The sequence below is a fragment of the Danio rerio genome, chromosome 2 (assembly GCF_049306965.1).
Source record: "Danio rerio strain Tuebingen ecotype United States chromosome 2, GRCz12tu, whole genome shotgun sequence".
Taxonomy (NCBI): domain Eukaryota; kingdom Metazoa; phylum Chordata; class Actinopteri; order Cypriniformes; family Danionidae; genus Danio; species Danio rerio.
In genome coordinates, this window is record NC_133177.1 from 40,766,438 (window position 1) to 40,788,213 (window position 21,776).

The window sequence follows — 21,776 nt, forward strand, 5'->3', positions numbered from 1 at the left end:
AGACTATATTACTGTATGCTATATGAATAACTGTAAGACAGTGGGATTTTTATTTTAGGCTAGCTAAGAAAGTACTTACAAGTATTCACTATTAAAGTCGGATTACATTCTGCATGCAGCTAAGTGAATGAGAAAGTTGGAGTACTTGGAAATTCTTGTGAGGAGCATTTGCAGTTAGAGAGCTGAAGAAAGAGAGCGCTTATTACCTAATTTGGCATGTAATGGGCGGGTTGAGGGTGGGTGGAGGGTATCCCTCATAAACTCTAAGTCGAAGTGTCCACACTGATTGAAAAGTCCAAGACCGCGCCTACTTGTTTCAGACTAAGCTCTCCGAGAGAAAGATAACGGGACAAATTGGTAAGTAACATCTTTTCATAGTTTTTTGACTAAGTTGATTTAAAGCAGCCTGAACTGATGTGTTTTTATCTGTCATCATTTACTAACTAGAGGTTGTTTTATAAATTCTGCTGTAGACAAAGTATTTATTATAAATTTTTGTATTCGTTCAGACGTTGATTTTGACAGTGTGCGTTTCTAGCGGACAGTCTAAAATAAAACAAATATTAAAAATAAACGCAAGTTCTCTTTTTAAGACACTCTATCCTTTCTATTTCGTCCCGCGGCGGTTGCACCTTGCACCAAAATCATGACGGAAAAATAACATTGGCTACTTTTTAAAGTATGCTATGTATTACTATTTTAACTTATTTTTAATGTTAATGTATTCTGTATTAACAATGGCGCGGCACGTGGAGAGGCACGCCCACTAGAGTCTGTTAGGAGGATGATCTCATGTCATATTACTCCATTTATTCGCTGGAATTGTTTGGATTTCTTGCCTGCATAATACATAAAATTGAAGTAATTTAAGATTTCCATAATATTGTTTTTGTTTGCTCTATTTATTTTTCACTTAAAACCAAAATGTGTGTTTCTTCTCCCAAAGCTCTTAAAAATGATCATTACTGACAATATTTGGTCCATGAAAACCTTTTAACATCCATAGAATCTCTCATTTCTCAAATGGTTATTTACACCAAGGGTGTAGAATTAGCATGGATGGAGGGAATGTATCTCCACCAATATCCAAAGATTATTAAAATGTCCCCATAAAATAATTTAATTGCCTCCAACATAAAATAATGCTTTGTTGAAATTTTCCAGTTGGGCTTTACTCTGCAAGACTCAGGTGAAACATGGACATAAGCTGCTACATTTAAAAAAAAAAACCTGTCAGTCACTTGAAGTCAAGCTCGCTACAAGTCCACCGTAATAGTTACCATTGATTAAGCTTAAAGTAAATAAATGGCAATAATAAACTTGCAAAAATATGTTTAGATGCAGTGGTAAGTAATTACGCGAAAAAATTGCTCTCAGTTAACCTATGTCTTTATTAAACTACCTTATTGTCAGACATTCCATTAACTTTATATTTTAAATGTGGTTACATTTAAATTTTAAATTCGGGGGGCTTGGGAGGTTGGGGGGTTAGTGTCAAATTAGGTCCCCAGTCCCCACCAATATCAAAAGCAAATCTACGCCCTTGTTTACAATTGTATTTGTTTTTAGTAATGTTCATCACAATTATTTTAAGAGCTTCTCACTGAAAGGTCCTCTGTGGAACCCAAAATGGTTCTTCTATGGCATCACTTTGTAAAAAAAAGAAGGAAAAATATATTCTGGAAGCTTAAAACATGTTGGCAGTTACTGGGAACATTTCTTTCTTTCTGTACTAGCATGACTGTGCAGAGCTTGTTTTATTGCTTGGAACAATAACAGCACTGTAGGCAGTTTAAGGAGAAAATTGAGCTACTTATGGCATGTCTCATACAGCCGTGTGACCTCCTCCATGGCTCCATGTCGTGTCCTGTTTTGCGTTTCCTCAATTCTATTAACAGCTTTTTGCTTTGACATTTGTTGCATGAGGAGAAAATGAGTAATTGTGCATTGCATAAAATTCACTGGTATATTCCATCTCCTCTCATGTGTGGATGACAAAAGCAAAGTGAAGGAGTTTCCTTTCAGTGTTCTGTTTCTTTAGCAACCAATGCTGAAGAGGGAATGAAAGAGGTACAAAAAGAGTAAAGCTCTGAAAGGTGGGCGTGGGGGAGAACAAATGAGGTTGGGCACTTGGGGGAATACGGTGTGTAAAACACCAAGCACATCCCTCTCGTTTTGCAGTTTAATGGGATGCAGAACATCTGGAATAGATCAGCAAGTTGGAAAATTTGACACTAGGCAGAAAAGAGCGGGGAAAAAAGGGTCTAAATGACTCACAGTTAAGATATTCCCGCCTGTGTTTAAAATATACTTTAAGCTGTCATGAAGTGAAAGGACAAGCTTTTTCAAAAACCTCGCCAGTCTGTCAATATGTGGCTCTGAAATCATCTGCCTGCCTTCTTGCTTTTCCACCATGTCTTTTTGACTCCTATTTCTTATTCGGTTCTCCTCCATCCACTTAACCCAAAAATGTAAACACGCATGCCTCCATTGTTTACTTGAACCTCTCTGACAAGATGAAGGAGGTATTCCTGGCTGTAACAGAGCTCTGTAGGAGGGCTACATTGAGTGGCTCAATGCTCTGATTGTTAGCTGATCTGACTCCTCCCACAGAGGTTGATAACTAATGGACTGTAGGGTTGAGGAAAGGTCTCGCTTGTGCACATTTGTCTAAATAGCTTGAATGCATTACAGAGATAATTTCACTGACTCCCTGTCTGGAATCCCAAAAGACGTTTTTGTTGTAGAGCGCCAAATTATTCAGTATGCGACCATGTAATTTGCGTGAATACACGGCTTATTATTCTGCATGTTTCAGATGGAGATTGTGGGGAATTTTAGCTAGCCATGTGATCATGACATTATTGTCATCGCATATTTACTTGTGCAGATATTACAGGCTCTGTAAATTCTGTCATTTAATTCATGTTTATTTCTATAGCGCTTTTAGAAAGTAGATTGAGTCAAAACAGCTTAACATAGAAGTTCTAGTATATTGAAACTGTGTCAGTCCAGTTTTCAGAGTTGAGTTTAGTTCAGTTGAGTGTGGTTTAATTTCACTGCTGAAGAGCGAATCCATCAATGCGCAGCTCCACAAGTCCCAAACCAAACAAGCCAGTGGCAACAGTGGCAAGGAACAAACTTTACCAACTGACGAAAGTAAAGGAAAAAAATTACTTTACTCAAACTTTTGTCAAAAATTTAGGCTGAAATATCCTGTATGATGTTTCATAATATACTGTATAATAACACTGTAAATGATTACAAAGAGAAACTGTGCATTAAAACTAAATAGCAGAGAATCACAAGCTACAAACTTCTCAGAAGTCATTCTGAAACATACTTAGGTTGCTAAGAGACACATGAAAAAAAAACAATATGGGCTCAGAATATCAAGTATCATTGATCTCTTACTGAAGTGTGTGCTCATTACACACTTTGCATTTACATTCATTCATTTTCCTTCGACTTTAAAGTCCCTTATTTATCAGGTGTCGCCACAGTGGAATGAACCACCAGCTGTTCTGACATGTTTTACACAGTTGATGCCCTTCCAGCCCCAACCCAGTGCTGAGAAACACCCATACACTCTCACATTCACACACACATTCATACACTATGGCCAATTTTGTTTACCCAATTCACCTACAGCGCATGTCATTGGACTGTGGGGGAAACCGGAGCTCCCGGAGGACACAGAGAGAACATCCACAATGCCTCTTTGCTCAGCCAGGACTTAACCCAGCGATCATCTTGCTGTGAGGCAACAGTGCTGACCACTGAGCCACCATGCCACCCCCTTTGCAATTACAGTTTTATTTTTTATTTTTTTTGCAAAATCTGTTAACTCTGACTTCCTAAAATCATCAGACTGGCTTTGACCCATTAAAAAGTGTGTTGATCAAGTCAGAGTATAAATATTAGAGTTATATATCTGGTCAGAAGTCATCCTTTACTTCCATTTTTTAGTTTATCCAATGAAGTCCAATGGTAAGTGTAAAACAAAGCTGACTTTCATTGCAGAATCAATCAATCAATCAATCAATCAATCAATCAATCAATCAATCAATCAATCTATCTATCTATCTATCTATCTATCTATCTATCTATCTATCTATCTATCTATCTATCTATCTATCTATCTATCTATCTATCTATCTATCTATCTATCTATCTATCTATCTATCTATCTATCTATCTATCTATCTATCTATCTATCTATCTATCTATCTATCTATCTATCTATCTATCTACCAACCAATCAATCAATCCAAAATCTGCCAATTTGGAACATCTCACCAATGAGTTTGAGTAAGCAATGACAGAATTATTCTTTAATGTGTGAGAAATCTATTAAATGTTTTGTTTATTAATGTTTTCATGGCACTGACTCGTGAGTTGTATTGTTTGCTTCTAGATATCTAAGAAGACGTCACACCAAAGTACTCCCATTACTCCTGTCTGACATCACCGTCCCTGTAACTCTCCTCTCTGTGATCCCATCATGGCAGTGGTGTTGCGTTCCTCACCTCTCCTGTGGACCCGAGTGGCTGCCATGGTTTTCGCCTGCGTGGCCTTCAGCGTTTCCATGTACGGATCAAGGCTCACCCACGGCACCGGCGACTGGTGCGTGTTCTGCTGGAGCTTCAGTTTTGTGGGAACTCTTCTAATCATCCTAGTGGAGATGTTCGGCCTGCAGACACGTGCCCCAGTCTCGTGGAAGAACTTTCCCATCACGTTCGCCTGCTACGCCTCTCTCCTCTGCCTCTCTGCGTCCATCATATTCCCCTTGTACTTCCTGAAGGGCTTCGCTGGGCGCACTGAGATGATTAACTGCCGCATCGTGTCCACTGTATTTTCTTGCCTTGCTACTATCGCCTATTTAAGCGAGGTGAGTCTCAGTAAGGCCCGTCCAGGAGAAGTGTCCGGCTACATGGCTACCGCACCAGGGCTGCTAAAAGTGTGCGAAACCTTCATCGCCTGCATCATCTTCGTCTTCATCAGCGAGCCCGAGTCGTACAAACAGAATGCGGCGACCCAGTGGTGTTTGGCTGTGTACTGCATCTGCTTCATTTTATCGGCAGGCATCATTGTGATGTGTGTTGGCGAATGCACAGGTTGCTTGCCTTTCTCCTTCGCCCGCTTCCTATCCACGTATGCCCTGCTGGCTGTGAGCATGTATCTGTCGGCCACCATCATCTGGCCCATTTATAAGTTCGACAATAAGCATGGAGGCCAGAGCCACCGACCAAACATCTGCGGGTCCAGCATTGGACTTTGCCCGTGGGACAAACTGGTCGCCATTACTGTGCTCAGCTCGCTTAACTTCATTCTTTATCTGGCTGATCTCATTTACTCCGCAAGGCTAGTGTTTGTTAATGCTTAAGGGGTTTAGCGAGAATTTAAAAAAAAAAAGAGCAGAGTAATACAAGAGGAAGAGATTCAATGTAGAAAGAGAGAAGTGGGTTGGAGAGAAGAGATGGTGTAATGGTAGGTCATGAACTATAGTCTTTGTGCTTGCTTTTTTATCAATCGTGTATAGAAGACAAGAAAGTACTTTTTGGGACAGAAGTTGTAATAAATGGATACAAGTAAAAGAAAATGAAAACACACACACACACACACACACACAAACAAACAAACAAACAAACACACACACACACACACACACACACACACACACACAGGTTATACACTATATAAAGCACTCAAAATTTCTCTGGATTTATGACTTGTTTGAGTAACACTTTTAGTTTTATTCTCTAACAACATTTTATGTTTCTTATAAATGTAAAATGCAAATGTAATTTAGAGCTTTTTTGCATATAATAACAAAGTCCCTTTAATTCAAGTCATTTCACTTGGCCATCTTTGAAGCACCTCTCGTGTAGTATGTTCGAGCATTCTGTTTAAATGAGAAAACATCAAATTCACCAAAATTGCTTGCCAAGCTTATGATTGAATTTCATATTAGGAATCACTAATAAAATTAAATAACAATCATCTCTTTAGTTTTCATTTCAAAATGACTTTAAAATTTGCAGAAACTTACGTCTAGTCCGAGCCTCTCCCCTGCAGTCCGTCTATAGTGATAGAAGATTGGCACCTGTACTTAAAGGCGGGCCTTTATTCGCCATATTGACCGATACACTTTTCCCCATTCAAAATTATACCACATGTTTTGTGTATTCTACAGTCTAAAGAAATGACCAGAGCCATAGAGAGAGAGAGAGAGAGATAGAGAGATAGAGAGATAGAGAGAGTTGCTACAACTCCAGTGACTCCGATAGAAGGCAACATCAATGGTGGCTCATGAAGCCTCACACTAGGCTATCCGAACTGTGCCTTTACCTGTTCGTTTGACAAGTGTGAGTGCTCTGAATCGTGCTCAGGCGTGGTTCATTTGGCCGGCCCTGGCCCAGTTGTAAGACATGTGCCAGAGTGCGGTTATGTTGGGATTTGGTGCTGTACGCTTGTAGTGTAAGTGCAAAGTGTGCCTGTGCCCGAAACGGAAGACACAGCATCACATTTAAGGCACTGTTTCTTCTGTATTTATTAATCATGCTTACTTTTCAATAAACGCAAACTTTCATAGTTTATTAAAAACACAAACCACTCACTGCTACTTTCAGCAAACCTCCCAATACCTGCAGCACAAGGACATTTATGATCATTTATGAGCACCAAAAGTTGTGGATCTATTCCACAAAATATTTGACTGTGTGTAACTGCACAAAAAGATATAACTAAAGCAATCTTCACTGTTCTGTTAAATTGAACAGTCACATCATTGATAACATAAACTTGCTCTGGCTTGGATGGTAAAAAAAATAATGTGAGTGCAGGGTGTCAGGGGAGAGGGGAGGGCACTTTGGCACGGTTCAAGGCAACTGAACCTAGCTTAGTTACAGCTGTAGACGGTTGGTTTTGTACTTTTAAAAGATCCCAGCAATCATTTTTTTTTTGTTTCTAAAAGATGTCTAATAGATGTCTAAACATAGATGTCTTGGCTAAAACAAGGCTAAACTTGGGTTGTCAGTGAAAATCTAATAGACGTTTAAGAATAGGCGAAAACTAGACTAGTCATCAAATGAACAGAAGTGAATGACTACACGTATAAAGTCAGTCTAATCTGTCTATTTGACCACTAGTCTGGTTTTGGGCTATTCTTAGATGTCTATTAGATTTTCACTGACAGCCCGAGTTTAGCCAAGCTGTCTACATTTAGATGTCTATTAGACGTCTATTAAAACCTAAATTGTTTGCTGGGGTACAAAGTTTCTTAAAATAAGATTGTGAATGTTCTAAAGTTATATTACATTATTTGAATTAACAGCGAAGGACTTCTTGGAACTATTTGAGTCTACATTAATCACACGAAGATTAAACATTTTAGATTTTTGTTGTCTCATCTCTCTCTCTCTATATGGTTCTGACAAGAACTGAAAAGGTGCTGAAAAGACATGTTTATTGTAAAAAAACACAATGCCAATGTGGATAATTAGTGCCAACAATGAGTATTTGGTGGAATAACCTTAAATTTCAATCAAAGCAAATCAAAACAAAATCTAATTTTCTGAAATATTCAAATACTACAAATAACAATATGTTCATTTACTTTTTGAACTAAGTATTATCAGACATTTATAGAATAAAATAAATATTTTAATGTCTACCTTATAAATCCAGAAAAACAGTGAATTTTCAAGTCACCCCTTATTTTTGTCTCCATTAAATGTTAAAATGTTTAATATTAAGTTTAATATTTTGTGGTCAATAATATTCATAACTCAAAAAAAGAATATATTATGCTCATTAAGGATGCATTTATTTGATCAAAATACAGTGATAATTGCAAATACTGTTTCCATTCATTCATTTGGCAAAACTAAATCAGCACCTGTTACATCTTTCATAAATAGGGAAGTTCAAAAGTACAGCACTTACTTTAATTAGAAATCTTTTATAGTAATTTAGATGTCGTTACTGTCCACTTTGATCATTGATTAAATGCCACTTACTGAATAAAATAATCATTATTTAATTTAAGTCTTGTAAGTGATAAGTCTAAAAAATGTGTATATGCATCTTCTGTGTAAAATGTCCAGGCTGATCTAAATTTCCACATCAGATGCATGGAGAAAAATAGATTATTTGCATTGTTATATTAATTACATTTGACTTTCAATAAATAAATACTATTTATGCTGCTTTGTGCTTTAAAGCTACTTTGCATAAAGGATTTTTTGATAGCTTTTAGTTTAGTGACGTTGTTTGAGTGAATGTCAAATTGCCAATCAGTGTATAACACCCTCCTTTTCGTTCAGGTTAATCAGCACCAGTTTAGAACTATGTGTTTGCACTTAATATCTGTGATGTAATACTTGACACTTTTCAGTACATTACACTGCTCTTTGGTGCGAATGTGTCAAACAATTGACATGGTAAGTTTATTTTAAAAATGTAACTACTGTTACATAAGACACGCTGAAAATGAAGGGATCTATAAATGTATATTTGGACATATCATTAAACGTTGAAGACAGCCAATTTGAATGTTATCACTCGATTGAAAATCAGTGATTATCAGCTGATGGATATGGGCCAGTAGGGGACGTCTGTACTTATTGGTAGGCCCAGAAGGCTGTTATTTTCCGTCCACATGGTTAATCAGCTATAGATCAGATATGGCTGCAGCCGGAAGTTAAGGAGAATTGTTAATATTACTTATTATATTTTCTATTAATTTAATTTTATTAACATATACCTCTACCCCAACCCTAAACCCAACCATCACAGTAATTTAAAAACAGATCTGGAGTGTTCTCTATTAGTATAGCTGATTAACCACAATAATTATTTATACTATTTAATAAATTTAGCATTAATTGTGTTTTATTAACGTCTACTCCAATCCCAACCTCAAATCCAACCATCACAGTAATGTAAAACAGATCTGGAGTCTTCTCTATTAGTATAGCTGATTAACCATGTGGATGGATGATAACAGCCTTCTGAGTAGAAGGCCCCTACTGCCCCATAACTATCAGATGATAACCACTCATTACACCCATTCGAAGCGGCTGTTGAAGACATCTTGAATATATAGTTTTTCTTATAAACACATTGTATGGGATTCATATACGGGATATTGTTGCTTTATGTGCGCACAATTGTGTTTGCAAAGTATATGCAAATGCTGTAGAAAGTTGTTGTTCCTTTGTATACCAGCTGGCTGAATCAGTTACACAAACACCTCACGGTAAAGAAAGAAAATGAAATGTTGTTTGCTGTGCTGTATAGTCTCTGGGATCTGCATGTGCCTGTCACAAACTGTTACGCAGTCCTCGATGCTTGAATGAGAATGTTTTCATTGTGTTTTCTAAGAGAGAGAGAGCAAGTGTGCCACTCTCTCTCTCTCTCTCTCTCTCTCTCTCTCTCTCTCTCTCTCCCTCTCTCTTTCTCTCTCTCTCTGTGGAGAACAGCACACACCGCAGCCTTGTGTGAATGTGTAATCAAACTCTCAATAAAAACCACGGAGAAACAAGCGTGATCTCTGTGCATCTGTGCTCTTGGCTCATTTACTATTGTATATGGTGATTCAGACTTACCTTCCATTTGCTCACTCTTTGTTTAAAGTTACGCCTGTGTGAAGAGATACAGAACATCTGTAGACTCTCTGTCCCTGAGTTAATGAATCACGTTTTAGAACTTTCTGTGTGCACTCACCCAGACTGCCCAGTGGAATGTTCAGCCATGTCAAATTTATGTAGCAATTTTGCCAGATGTGCGTCTCCTAAAATTAAAGAAGACAAATAGGAATCTTTTTTCTGCTGATTTGTTGAAAAATTAAGAACAAAAAAATGGTGGTAACAACGCCATATGTCCACAGATAAAACAAAATACATTATGTTAAAATTTGATTAAAATGTCCTTCAAATGAAACATAATAACATTTCAAGATAAGTAACTTTTTAATGGCCTAGTGGAGTACACCATATTTTTTGAGGAGGAAAAGGAAGTTCTCAAAACCCCGCTCCTATAAATTTGAAATTTAAAAGTTCTAAAGGGGTGATGCGGTGGTTGCAGTGGGTAGCACTGTCGCCTCACAGCAAGAAGGTTGCTGGTTTGAGCCTCGGTTGAATCAGTTGTCATTTCTGTCTGGAGTTTGCATGTTCTCCCAGTGTTTTCGTGGGTTTCCTTTGGGTACTTTGGTTGCCCCCACAGTTCAAAGACGTGGTATAGGTGAATTGAGTATGCTAAAATTAACCGTAATGTATGTGTGTGAATGAGAGCGTATGGATGTTTCCCAGTGATGGGTTGCAGCTGGAAGGGCATCCGCTGCGTAAAACATATGCTGGATAAGTTTGTGGTTCATTCCACTGTGGCGACCCCAGATTAGTAAAGGAACTAAGCCGAAAAGAAAATGAATGAATGAATGAAAGTCCTAAGTGTCCACTTCAGAGAATGATAGGACTTAATTCTGTAACATAGGAGATATTCTGATTAACAAACGTCCTCTAGAAAAGGCAAATTTGAACTGCTGGAAGTCATGAGGATTTACAGAATTTTCGATACACATTTTGATTGTGAATTGCTTTTGTCATTTGAACAATTTAACAACTGATTGTGAGTAAGATTTAAGTAAACTGACTTTTACTTACAACATCTGAATTCTTTAGCCAAAAATCATCAAACTGTTCTGTATAGATAGAAGCACAATACTGAGCGGAGCGTGCTTCATATGAGCACACTGGTATATTGTGTATCTGGTGTCTTGCATGCCTTAAATTAGCTAAAACCATCTTAAAAGGGGCCTATCATGTAAAAATCACTTTTAAAGCGGTTTAAAGTCCCAATGAACTGGAAGTTGTGATCATTATTTTGCAGGTCCTAGAATATTAAATGAGAAAACAGTGGCCGTGGCTTGTTTTTTTCTACCGCGGGCTGGTTGGATGAAGTAAAGTAGGCATTTCATTCAGAAAGATCGGGAAAAGAGTTATTACAACCTACTAGACTCCTCCTGCTCACCATTTCTGTTTGTTGTCAAAACTGACAGCTGAAGAGGTGTGGTTAAGTGTTAACCATGGTCAGAATGAGTTTGGGTTGTCAAAACCACGTAATCTGACAATTTAACTGAAAACAATCAGGAAGTGCATTTTGAGATTTTAATTAAAGATTACAAGGGCAAACTATTTTTATTTTTAATGACATACACAGATGAATTGTTCACCACAAAACTGACAATGTGAGCTAACAAAATCTTATGGTTAGTTTTGATTTCTTGGGGATTTTAACACAGTTGTGTGATAACGATGTGAATATATCCAGCCTCTAATGGTTAAAATTATTTAATTCTACTTTTTATAATCACACTTCATAAAAACTATCTGCAGAAACATTTTAATGAACATTCTCCCTTTGTTTATGTCATCAGAGGGGGAAAGCCGCCCTCACCCATTAGTGATAATCTCTCCCTCATTAGCATAAACAACCCTGAGTGAAGCTGCGATCACACTTGACTTTTCTCCCTAAAGACTTCCATTCATACGCACGCAAATGCGACCATAAGCGGAGGGTCATGCGTTACGTTTCGCATCACTTGATTGCGTGAGACCAATAGAGGATTAAAACATGACCTCTCTACAGAAAATTAACATATGGAGCAATCGCTCACTTTTTTAATGTCTATTAATTTTGTTTAATCCCGCCCCTTTTCGCAGAGCTGTACGACAGAATTTCGCACACACAAACTCTAGTGTGACCGCAGCTTAAGATGCAGCCATTCAACATTAGTTTCGAATCTCCAGGGTGCTTGCTGCAGAGACACTTGGGTGGAGCTCACCTCCAATGAGGGGGAGCTTGAGATCCAGCTCTTCCTCCTATAAGCTGTTTTAATTTTTGAATTTAAAGCAACAGTCACTAAAACAGCACAGTTTGGATCAAACGCTAAAAGGGCCGGTTTCAGTTATAGAGTTATAAAAAAATATTTGTATGGTATTTTGAGCTGAAATTTCAGATATACTAGAGTTTAGATTCTCTGCTCAAGCCGGAGCCGAGTTTTGACCGCATGCCGGGTCGAGCCGATGTTGTTATTCATGTCAATCAAAGTCCAGAGTGTGAACAGCGACAAAATAGACCCATCGCTGAAATTATCGCTACACTGCAACTTCAGCTTTGCACATGCTCCGCACTGACACGCTGCTTCTGTGTGCAGTATGAAAGCTTTAATTAAATCATGGACACGGAAAAAACATGCACTTTTCATGCTCTGCTCACTTGTGTGGTGGGAAAGACGTGATAAAAATAATGGAGACTTACACGATGAACAGACACATGAAGCAGGCTTAATTGCCATGGCAAAAAGGATGACAGTCAGCCTTCAATTTCCTCTTTTTTTATAATTATTTTTTTAGGAGTTTTTCACCTTTATTATGACAGGATAGTAGAGAACTCAGACAGGAAAGCATTGGGAGCAGAGAGAGGGGAAGGATCAGCAAAGGACCTCGAGCCAGGAATCGAACTCAGGTCACCGTGGGCACATTGGTGCTATATGTCAGCGCACAGTACCTCTAGGCTACTGGTGCCAACAATACATTTAATTTCCTCTTTTGTTATAATCCATTCTGATGAATAATGCGACAAGAACGAAGCATGTAAACAGCATTGTTTGTTTATTCAGAACAATGACGTTTACATGTTCGTCCTTGTCACTTTATTCATCAAGATAAATCTTAACTAATGTCTGTAGTTCAAACAACTCAAAATTGTAGTTAAGAATGTCTGTTATAACGGCCCACACTTGAAAAAATAGTCGGGGTAAAATCAAGGTGTACAGGCTCGGGTAGGGTCTGGTTTCATTATTTATGGACTATCTAAGCTCTAGCATATAGACATCCTAGGGACTATTTTACAACTCGTAAAAAGGGGCAAAATGACAAAAACATGTCTTTAATCACTCATTGTTGCAGATGGTCTGATCCCCCATCCATCTATAGCTCTTTATTTATTTTTTCTCTGTTTGGACCCATAATAATCACTGCTGCTTGCAGCTGCATTTTAAAATCACTTAGTCCTCTTAGGGCCTCCAGGTTATGGACAACCAATATAAAGGATTTCCAGTGTGGCAGGTAAAACTGTGGTGCCTCTGTTATAGTATATCTTTATTGTATTTGATACATTTGTTTTTTTTACATTTTACAGTCCCTCGTTTTTATTACATAACAGACACACATTTGCCTGTTTATCTGTTATTTAAATAGGAAGTACTTATAGAGGTGTGGCTCAATAATATCCGCAATAAAGTGGGAACAGTGACAACCTTTTTCATCTCATCCACTGCGCTACAGCAGAAAACAACAACATGGAAGGGCTCCTGGATACAGAAGAGTTTTGCTGTTCAATCTGCCTGGATCTGCTGAAAGATCCAGTCGCCATTCCATGTGGCCACAGCTACTGCATGCTCTGCATTAATGATTACTGGAATCAAAAGGATCATTTGGGGATTTTCAGCTGTCCCCAGTGTGCACAGACATTCACTCCCAGGCCTGTTTTGAACAGAAATACCATGCTGGCAGATGTGGTGAACAAGTTGAGGAAACTGGAGCTACCAGATGAGCAGATTTACAGCAACTTCATGCCAGGTGATGTAGCCTGTGATTTCTGTACAAGTATCAAACAAAAGGCTGTGAAGTCTTGCTTGGTATGTTTGGCATCTTACTGTCAGAATCATCTTGAAGCACACTACAAATCTCCAGCCTTGAAGAAACACAAGCTGATCGAAGCCTTGGCCAACATACAGGAGAAGATCTGTCCTCGTCATGACAAATATTTAGAGATATATTGTCGAACTGATCAACAGTGCATATGTCTTTTATGTGTGATGGATGAGCACAAGGGTCATGATATCGTACCAGGAAATGTGGAAAGTACAAAGAAACAGGTATGGTTTTTCTTTTACTTTGCTTGCTTGAAGTGTGTATTAGAGAGACTTTTCATGGGTCTTAACTCTATGGAGGGTGCAGTAAATGAAAGTTTCCTAAAAATACTTCAGTAGCCATAATCATTTTCCACTGAGGCAATGCACATTTTCCAAAGTGCACTCCAGAGCCCAATATGAACACTGTTCATTGTGCGGAAAAGTTCATGCAAGAGTAATTGGAAAAATTGTCCAAGAAAGAAAGCATTGAAATGACTAATGTTTGAGCTCACGTTTCAAGCCAAATGAAACAACGTACCTGTAAATATGTGACATTTTAAGGTTACAAAAGTATAACAAAACCCTTTTCCTGTTTCACATTCAAATTCTAATCTGCATACACAAATAGATCCCATCAGAGCTTCCTTCTTCTGAAAAAAAAAAGTGATAAACATCTTGCACCACTGACCAATCAGAAAGAGGTCAGACCTGTTTGCTTCAGCTTTGTGGTCTGCTACTTTGAATATTGAATAGTTCTTCATAAATAGTGTATAAACTCAATTGTTTATTGCAAAGTTTATTCACATTAGTGATTAAACTGTAAAAGTTACAAAAATAATCACAAATAAAGCTCTTCCAACATGTAATTGTCATTTTGTTTTCCCTTACAGAAAGAATTGGGCATGACACGACAGAAATACAAACTCAAAATCCACTCGAAAGAGAAGGACCTAATGGAGCTTAAACAGGCTGTAGATGCCCTGAAAGTAAGATGTGTCCACAATGGTTTTAACTTAAAGGGACAGTTCACACAAAATTATAATTTACTCACTTTTTACTCTCCTTTAAGTGGTTCTAAACAGTTTTTTTTTCGTCTGTTGAACACAAAGAAGATATTTTGAAGAACCCATTGACATCTATAGTAGGAAAAACAAATACTATGAAAGTCAGTAGTCTGATAATGCTTTAAAAAAATAAATAAATAAAATTTAAAAAATTATATATATATATATATATATATATATATATATATATATATATATATATATATGCAATCTTCTATTGCATTTACCAAAAGAAATAAACTCATAAAAGTCTGAAACAAGTAAAAAGTGAATAAATCATGACAGAATTTTTTTTGTCTGTAAACTCTCTTTAAAAAAATGGATAACCAATGAGATGTTTTAAAATGAAGTATGAAAATAAAGTACACTCTTTATTTATTTCTTATTATTAATAAATACATGTATATACTTGAATTAGATGCATTACTTTAATTAATTTGTTTTGTAAAATTTTAATTATACTGTAAACTGTGAGTTATAAAACAAAATAAAGCTAAACTGAAAATAATATTTTAATTAATATATGAAATATATGTAATTTAATATTTGATAATATATGTATTTATACAACAGTTCTCTCTGGTTCTTGAATATGATTGGCTGATAGCAGTGATATTCTGCAAATAACAGCACTTGTCCTGCCTCTTCACCCTTCACCCTTGTGTATTACTCCACCCAGAGGACACTCTACAGTTTGACAAGTGTTGCTGCTGTTGGACAACATAGTGTACTTTTGAGGCTTGTTAGGCAAGAATGTATTATTTAGATTGCAACTTTTTTTTTATTTATAAGGATAGTGCCTATTTTAAATATTTATAATTTTGCAGAGACAGCGCTTTGGTGGCCATTAGCCTGTCATTGAGCAGAGCAAAGACAAACTGTTGTATAAATGCAATATCGCACGAGTAACAGTGGTTAATCTGGTGGGACACTACTGGTGGGACACTAAGGCACTGGTGGGACACTGGTGGGACACTAAGGCACTTGGTAGCCAATGCATCCCTCGCACCAGTGCCAATATACAGCCATATTGCACTGCTACTCGTGTGATATTGCTCCTATAAAAGGGAAATTTGTTGATTGTTTTCTAAATAGATTTGTTACATTAAGTAAATGTTTTTGTTCACTAAAAGATCTCTGCACAGACTGCTATAGAAAATGGTGAAAAGATCTTCAGTGAGTTGATGCAGTCCATCGAAAGGAGGCAGTGTAAGTTCAGAGATCTGATCAGTGATCAAGAGAAAGCTGCAGAGAGCATGTTGCAGACACTGGAGCAAGAAATCAATGAGCTAAAACAGAGAGATCGCGAGCTCGAGATGCTTCTGAAGTCTGAAGATCAGGTCCATGTTCTTCAGGTAATCCTAAACCCAGTGCTGTCTGAAGGGTTAGTTCACCCAAAAATGAAAGTTCTGTTATTTCATACTCACCCTGTCTCTCCAATCATCTGAGACCTTCATTAATCTACAGAACACAAAGTAAAATATTTTAGATGAAATCTGAGAACTCTCTCATCCTCCCCAGCAAGCATTTTTTGTTTTTAAAAGATGTCTAATAAATGTCTAATAGACATTTAAACAGTCTAAACTTAAGACAGGGTTCCAGTCCACAAAGAATGGTTCAATAAAGCAGGTAAGACAAAAACAGAAGCCAAAAAATAAAATAAATAAATAACAAGGTGAAAATGTGGTAAAATCTAAAACCATGGTAAATATCAGGCAAGGGCTTTTTTTTCATTTAGTGAAGTGGGTGGGCGGATAAATTGGCGCTCGTGAAAACACTATTGGTTAGGTTTAGGGAAGGGAAAGGGTGGGTCAGTCGAGTGGTAAATCAGTCAGTCGACAGCGATTAACGTGGATTAACGTGAGAAAAGCAGGCGCAAATGGTACTCGCAAGAGAAATTTGAGATCTGAAAAAGCATACACAGAGGACTCTGGTGGATTTGCGAAAACAAAAACTGCAAAAAAAAAAAAAAAAAAAAACCCAAGAGGTATTTGGCACAATCCAGAAATGTATATAGAGGTAGGTTTCAGAATGAGCCAGCCTGGGATGCACTTTTGTGTGGCAAAAAGTGGTTTCAGGATGATTGCTGTCTATGGAGGATAAGGAAGCTCTCGAATTTAATCAAAAATTTCTTAATTTGTGTTTCGAAGATGAATAAAGGTCTCAGATGATTAAAAATGAAAAACGAAAATTTTATATTTTTTAAAATTCTTTCGTATTTTTGGGTGAACCAATCCTTTAAATCATAAAAAATGCAAAAATAGGTAATTTAACATATGTTTTTCTCTTTCTCTTTTTTTTGTTTGAAGAATTGCAGTTCCTTCTTCTCTGGACTTCCTGACCCTCCGTTCACAATAGCGTCACTTTCCGATTTCGGCAAAGTAAACGATGCGATTTCTGTTTTAAAGAAGAAGCTTGAAGATGTCTTTAAAGGAGAGTGGCTCAGGATCCATCAAGCAGGTAAGGGCAAAACACTCTGAGCTAATTCCCCTCTCATCTGCTTTTTTGTTAAACCATTACAGCGTGTACACATGCTTTCCATTTCTCTCCAGCCAGATCAATGACGATCCTTCACTGCACAGAGCCCAAAATTAGATCCGAGTTCCTGTACCGTAAGTCCGTTTACTGCACTAATGCAAAGTGTTATTGATTTTAAAAAGTCGGCTTTTGACATTAAAACATGGATTTTTGAATTGAGCAACACAAACAGCATCATTACTGCTCCAATTTCCGCAATGATTTAAAACCAATTTTACCTTGGTCTGACATTTTGCATCCTGTTGCTTCTGTGTGAGCATAGAAATGGTAGATGTTCATGAATGTAGATTAGCTAAGTGAACAGGTTGAGTGAATAATGCACTGAATCATTTATCACAACTGTCACTGCTTTCAAAATCACACACTATATTTAGTAGTTAGTCCAAATTTGGAAATTCACACAGCATCAGTTTCATTATTTAAATGCACAAGTCTCTCGGTGCCTCATGGGGGAAAATGCAGACTTTCCAATTCTAGTCACAAACTAGATCATCATCTACCTACTTTTTTTTTGCAGTAGCAATGATTATATACAATTTCATTCACATATTGTTTTTTTAACCAATGGAAGTAAGCACAGGGATTTTTATTTATTTAAGAATGGGTGCCTTTTGAAAAAAATTAACAACAATAAAGACAGTGATTGATTGTCAACCTCTAGACAGTGTTGGGGTAACACATTACAATCAATGCGATTTACGTAATATTACTTTTCTAAGTAAAGAGTAAAGTAATGGATTACTTAACAAAATTAAGAAGAATCTTTGAGAAAAATGTTTCTTTTTTAATGATTTCATTTATCTGTACACTCTTAGAAATAAAGATACGAGAGCTGTCACTGGGGTGGAATCTTTTCAAAAGTAACACATTTGTACCTAAAGGGTCCATATTAATACCTCAGGAGTACATATTAGTGCATAAAAAGTATAAAAGTGTACCTCTTAATTCTTTTAGGTACTAATAGTTACTTTTAAGGTACAAATATGGATCCTTTAAGTACAAATGTGTATCTTTTGAAAAGGTACCACCCCAGTGACAGCACTCATACCTTTATTTCCGAGAGTGTATATATGGCATGTATAGCGTCAGGAAGTTCTCAGAAGGTGACATTATTCTAATATTTTTGTTAATTTTTCTAAAGGTTAGTGGAGGTGTAGGTTATACAGTCTGTTGTTAAATGCAGAACTTCTCCAGTTCTGAAAGTTCTGCAAGTTCTGAAAGAGATCAAGCCTCAGACAAATATGAAAAAGTAACTTAAACGTAACTAAAAAAAGTAATGCAATGCATTACTCTCAATAAAATGTAACAAACACAACTAGACAACTACTTTTTTGGGGAGAAACCCAATATTGTAATGCATTACTTTGAAAAGTAACTTTAACTGCCTCTAGATATGTTCTATTATGATATAAACTACTTAAAGGTTTTACTAAAACAGACAAACTGTAGCTGCTGCACATGTCAATCATAAAACAACTGCTGTACAATATTATTATTCAGAAAAATTATGATTGGGCATTTTTTTTTATGCTGTGAGGGGAATCTTATGATTTCAAAGGCTTAACTTAGGTTAACAAGGCAAGTTAATTTAATTTGACAAGCCATTGGGCTACAGAAGTTAATTGGGTAGCCAACTAAAAAAAAAAACTCTTAATAGGGCTAATATTATTGACATTACAACCTTTTACAACTTTTTTAAAATTAAACCTGCTTTTAATCCAGCCAAACTAAAAGAAATAAGACTTTTATCCAGAACAAAATATGTACCGTAGGAAATACCAGACCCAATATATCACAGACCCACCCTAAAGAATTTGTCCCATTCCTGAGCTCATTTGTCCTTTTTTTAACTGCTATGCCATCATAAATGGTAATAATAACTCATTGATAAAGGTTTTAAGACCAAGTGGAATCCTCTGTTGGGTGTTGCTTCTGTGTGACTTACGCTAATCAGTTTTGGCCAGTACACAAAATTATTTTTTATCCTTTCAACAATAGGCTGTGCAAAAAAAAAAAAAAAACATCTAGCGACCAATATTAAAATGAACTTGAATGCTATTTTGGCTATTGTTGTTATCCATGAATTTTCAAATGCACATTTTTGGTTATTAAGATCACCCAACAATCTATTTAAACTAAAATAGTGCTTAAAAGGTCACTAAAATGCACTATTTAAATTTTAAAATTAGCCCATAAGTAGCCTAAATGAGACCTATAACTGCAAAAAGGTCCATTTGGAGAAAAAAGAACCACCCCAGAAAACTTTTTGTTTAATAGACGTCTAATAGACATCTAAACGTAGACAGCTTGGCTAAATCAAGGCTAAACTTGGGCTTAGTGAAAATCTAATAGACATCCAAGAATAGCCCAAAACTAGACTAGTGGTCAAATAGACAGATATGTGTAGTCATTCATTTCTGTTCATTTGATGACGAGTCTAGTTTTGCCCTATTTTTAGACGCCTATTAGATTTTCACTGACAGCCCAAGTTTAGCCTTGTTTTAGCCAAGATGACTATGTTTAGATGTCTATTAGACATCTTTTAGAAACAAAAAATGCCTCTTTCTCCAGGCAGGCTACTGCATGGCCTAAATACTGTGCATGTTTTTCTTGCTCTACTAAACATCTCTTGTGAATTATTTCAAAAGAACTATAATTCATAGGAGGGCTATCAGTTTTGCCTTCAAATGTATATGCAAAACTCAAGATGGATACGAACTAAATATGATAGGCTACACCCATGAATAAACATAGTTGATCTCTTATCCTCTGTCCTTTTCTCAGATTCCTGCCCACTGCAACTAAATCCTTTAACAGCCCATAAGGACCTCAGCTTGTCCAAGGGGAACAGAGAAGTGGCCGTCAGGAGCCGAGAGCAATCCTGTCCCGACCACCCGGAGCGCTTTGATTACTGGTGCCAGGTGTTGGGCACCGAGGGCCTGACCGGCTGCAGCTACTGGGAGCTAGAGTGGAGCGGGATGGGAGTAAACATTGCCGTCGCATACAAAAACATTGCCAGGAAAGGGGAAAGCAGTGAAGCGCACTTCGGTCACAATGACAAATCCTGGAGCTTGTTCTGCTGCAAGAAGAGTTACGCTTTCTGGTACAACGGGACTGTCAGTAAGATCTCAGAGCCAGGCTCGTCAAAGATCGGCGTTTATCTGGATCATAAGGCTGGGACGCTTGCGTTTTACAGCATTGAAGAGTCAATGACTCTGCTCCACAGGTTTCAGACCACATTCACACAGCCTCTCTATCCTGGCTTTGAGTTTTCCTGCTATGGTTCCTCGATCAAGTTGTGCCATTTGGAGTGAAGGCCCAGTAAAAATTTGGCAAAAGATTTAAGATAAAATATGTTAACAAGTGCTGAAAGTGCTTTATTATTTAACTATTAACCTAGATCATACTAACAGATACGTTAAATGTTAAAATGAAGTGTAATTTTAAACTAATTTCAAGAGGAGCACGTGCTCATGATTGACACAGCTGGCCCACAGAAACTAATTATGATCCTCTAATCAAAGGATCCCAAGTCGCTATATATATATATATATATATATATATATATATATCAGTTTCAGTTTTACAACTATCTTCGTCTGGAAGAAACCCCTCTCCTCCCCTTCTTCCACCTTTATCCAGAATAGGCAGCACGGTGGCCCAGTGATTAGCACTGATGCGTTGCCTCACAGCAAGAATACCAATAGCGTTGAGTCCTCGCTGGGCCATCTGGTATTTCTGTGCAGAGTTTGCATTTTCTCCCCGTGTCAGTGTGGGTTTCGCCTGGGTACCCCGGTTTCCTCCCACTGTCCAAATATACTCTATATTATAAATAAAATAAGCCTAATTTTTTTTCTAATGTCTTACTCTCAGGAAGTTCACCTTGGCCTCAGCAGCGGGGGAGTTTGAGATCACCTTGAGCTCAATTTACCCTCACCCTGTGAAAGGGAGGAGCCCTGGGCCTGAGGATCCCTTGAGCTCAGGGCTCTCTCTCGGGACAGCACGCCAAACAAGCTATGTATAAATCATAACTTAAGCGTGAATTCTTGAACTGTTATTTAGTATAATCATAAAAGTGGTCATACACTTCATTTTTAAAAACTTATATCTGACATATGACTGAAACCTACGCAATAAAAATATTGCTTAAATTTATTAAATGGTCAACTTATTCACAATATCTACCTTTTATTTATTGTTAAACTGAAAGGCATCTTTTAATTTCTAAATATATTCATATTGCTAACTATACAGTATGTAAGAACATTTTTTTTCTTTAGTTGGCCAAACACTTGTGATACATTAATATAGAAGATGGTAATGTCTTTCTATTTAAACTACACACACAGTGAACTGCAGTTATTTCTGTCTGTGGAATGTCTCTTGAGGTTAATATTGTCTGAATGCCTTTACACATTCATTCTTTGTCAGCTCTGACTAAAACAATCCAAATAAACGCATTATGTTTACCATTA

At 37.2% G+C, this 21,776-nt stretch overlaps 2 protein-coding genes across 3 annotated transcripts; both read left to right on the top strand.

Annotated features, from left to right (window-relative positions):
* The first annotated feature begins 281 nt into the window (after positions 1-281).
* myadmb (myeloid associated differentiation marker b) lies at positions 282-9,547 on the top strand. The gene is made up of 2 exons (XM_685301.10): positions 282-357; positions 4,418-9,547. The coding sequence occupies exon 2, from the start codon at positions 4,505-4,507 to the stop codon at positions 5,384-5,386; it is 882 nt and encodes a 293-aa protein (XP_690393.1). The 5' UTR covers positions 282-357; positions 4,418-4,504; the 3' UTR covers positions 5,387-9,547.
* Positions 9,548-11,279: 1,732 nt separating this feature from the next.
* On the top strand, positions 11,280-21,776 carry ftr66 (finTRIM family, member 66). 2 transcript variants are annotated; one of them, XM_685228.8, is made up of 6 exons: positions 11,280-13,942; positions 14,590-14,685; positions 15,897-16,118; positions 17,073-17,223; positions 17,316-17,375; positions 20,086-21,776. In XM_685228.8, the coding sequence occupies exons 1-6, from the start codon at positions 13,364-13,366 to the stop codon at positions 20,613-20,615; spliced, it is 1,638 nt and encodes a 545-aa protein (XP_690320.3). In that variant the 5' UTR covers positions 11,280-13,363; the 3' UTR covers positions 20,616-21,776. The 2 variants fall into 2 exon arrangements, with proteins under 2 accessions (XP_690320.3, XP_073784545.1); XM_073928444.1 differs by having other exon boundaries at positions 13,030-13,942; positions 15,909-16,118.

Coding starts and splice junctions, on each gene's coding strand:
- myadmb (XM_685301.10), top strand. CDS start 4,505: ATGGCAGTGGTGTTGCGTTCCTCACCTCTCCTGTGGACCCGAGTGGCT.
- ftr66 (XM_685228.8), top strand. CDS start 13,364: ATGGAAGGGCTCCTGGATACAGAAGAGTTTTGCTGTTCAATCTGCCTG. Junction 17,224..17,315: donor GCTCAGGATCCATCAAGCAG/GTAAGGGCAAAA, acceptor ATTTCTCTCCAG/CCAGATCAATGACGATCCTT. Junction 17,376..20,085: donor TAGATCCGAGTTCCTGTACC/GTAAGTCCGTTT, acceptor TCCTTTTCTCAG/ATTCCTGCCCACTGCAACTA.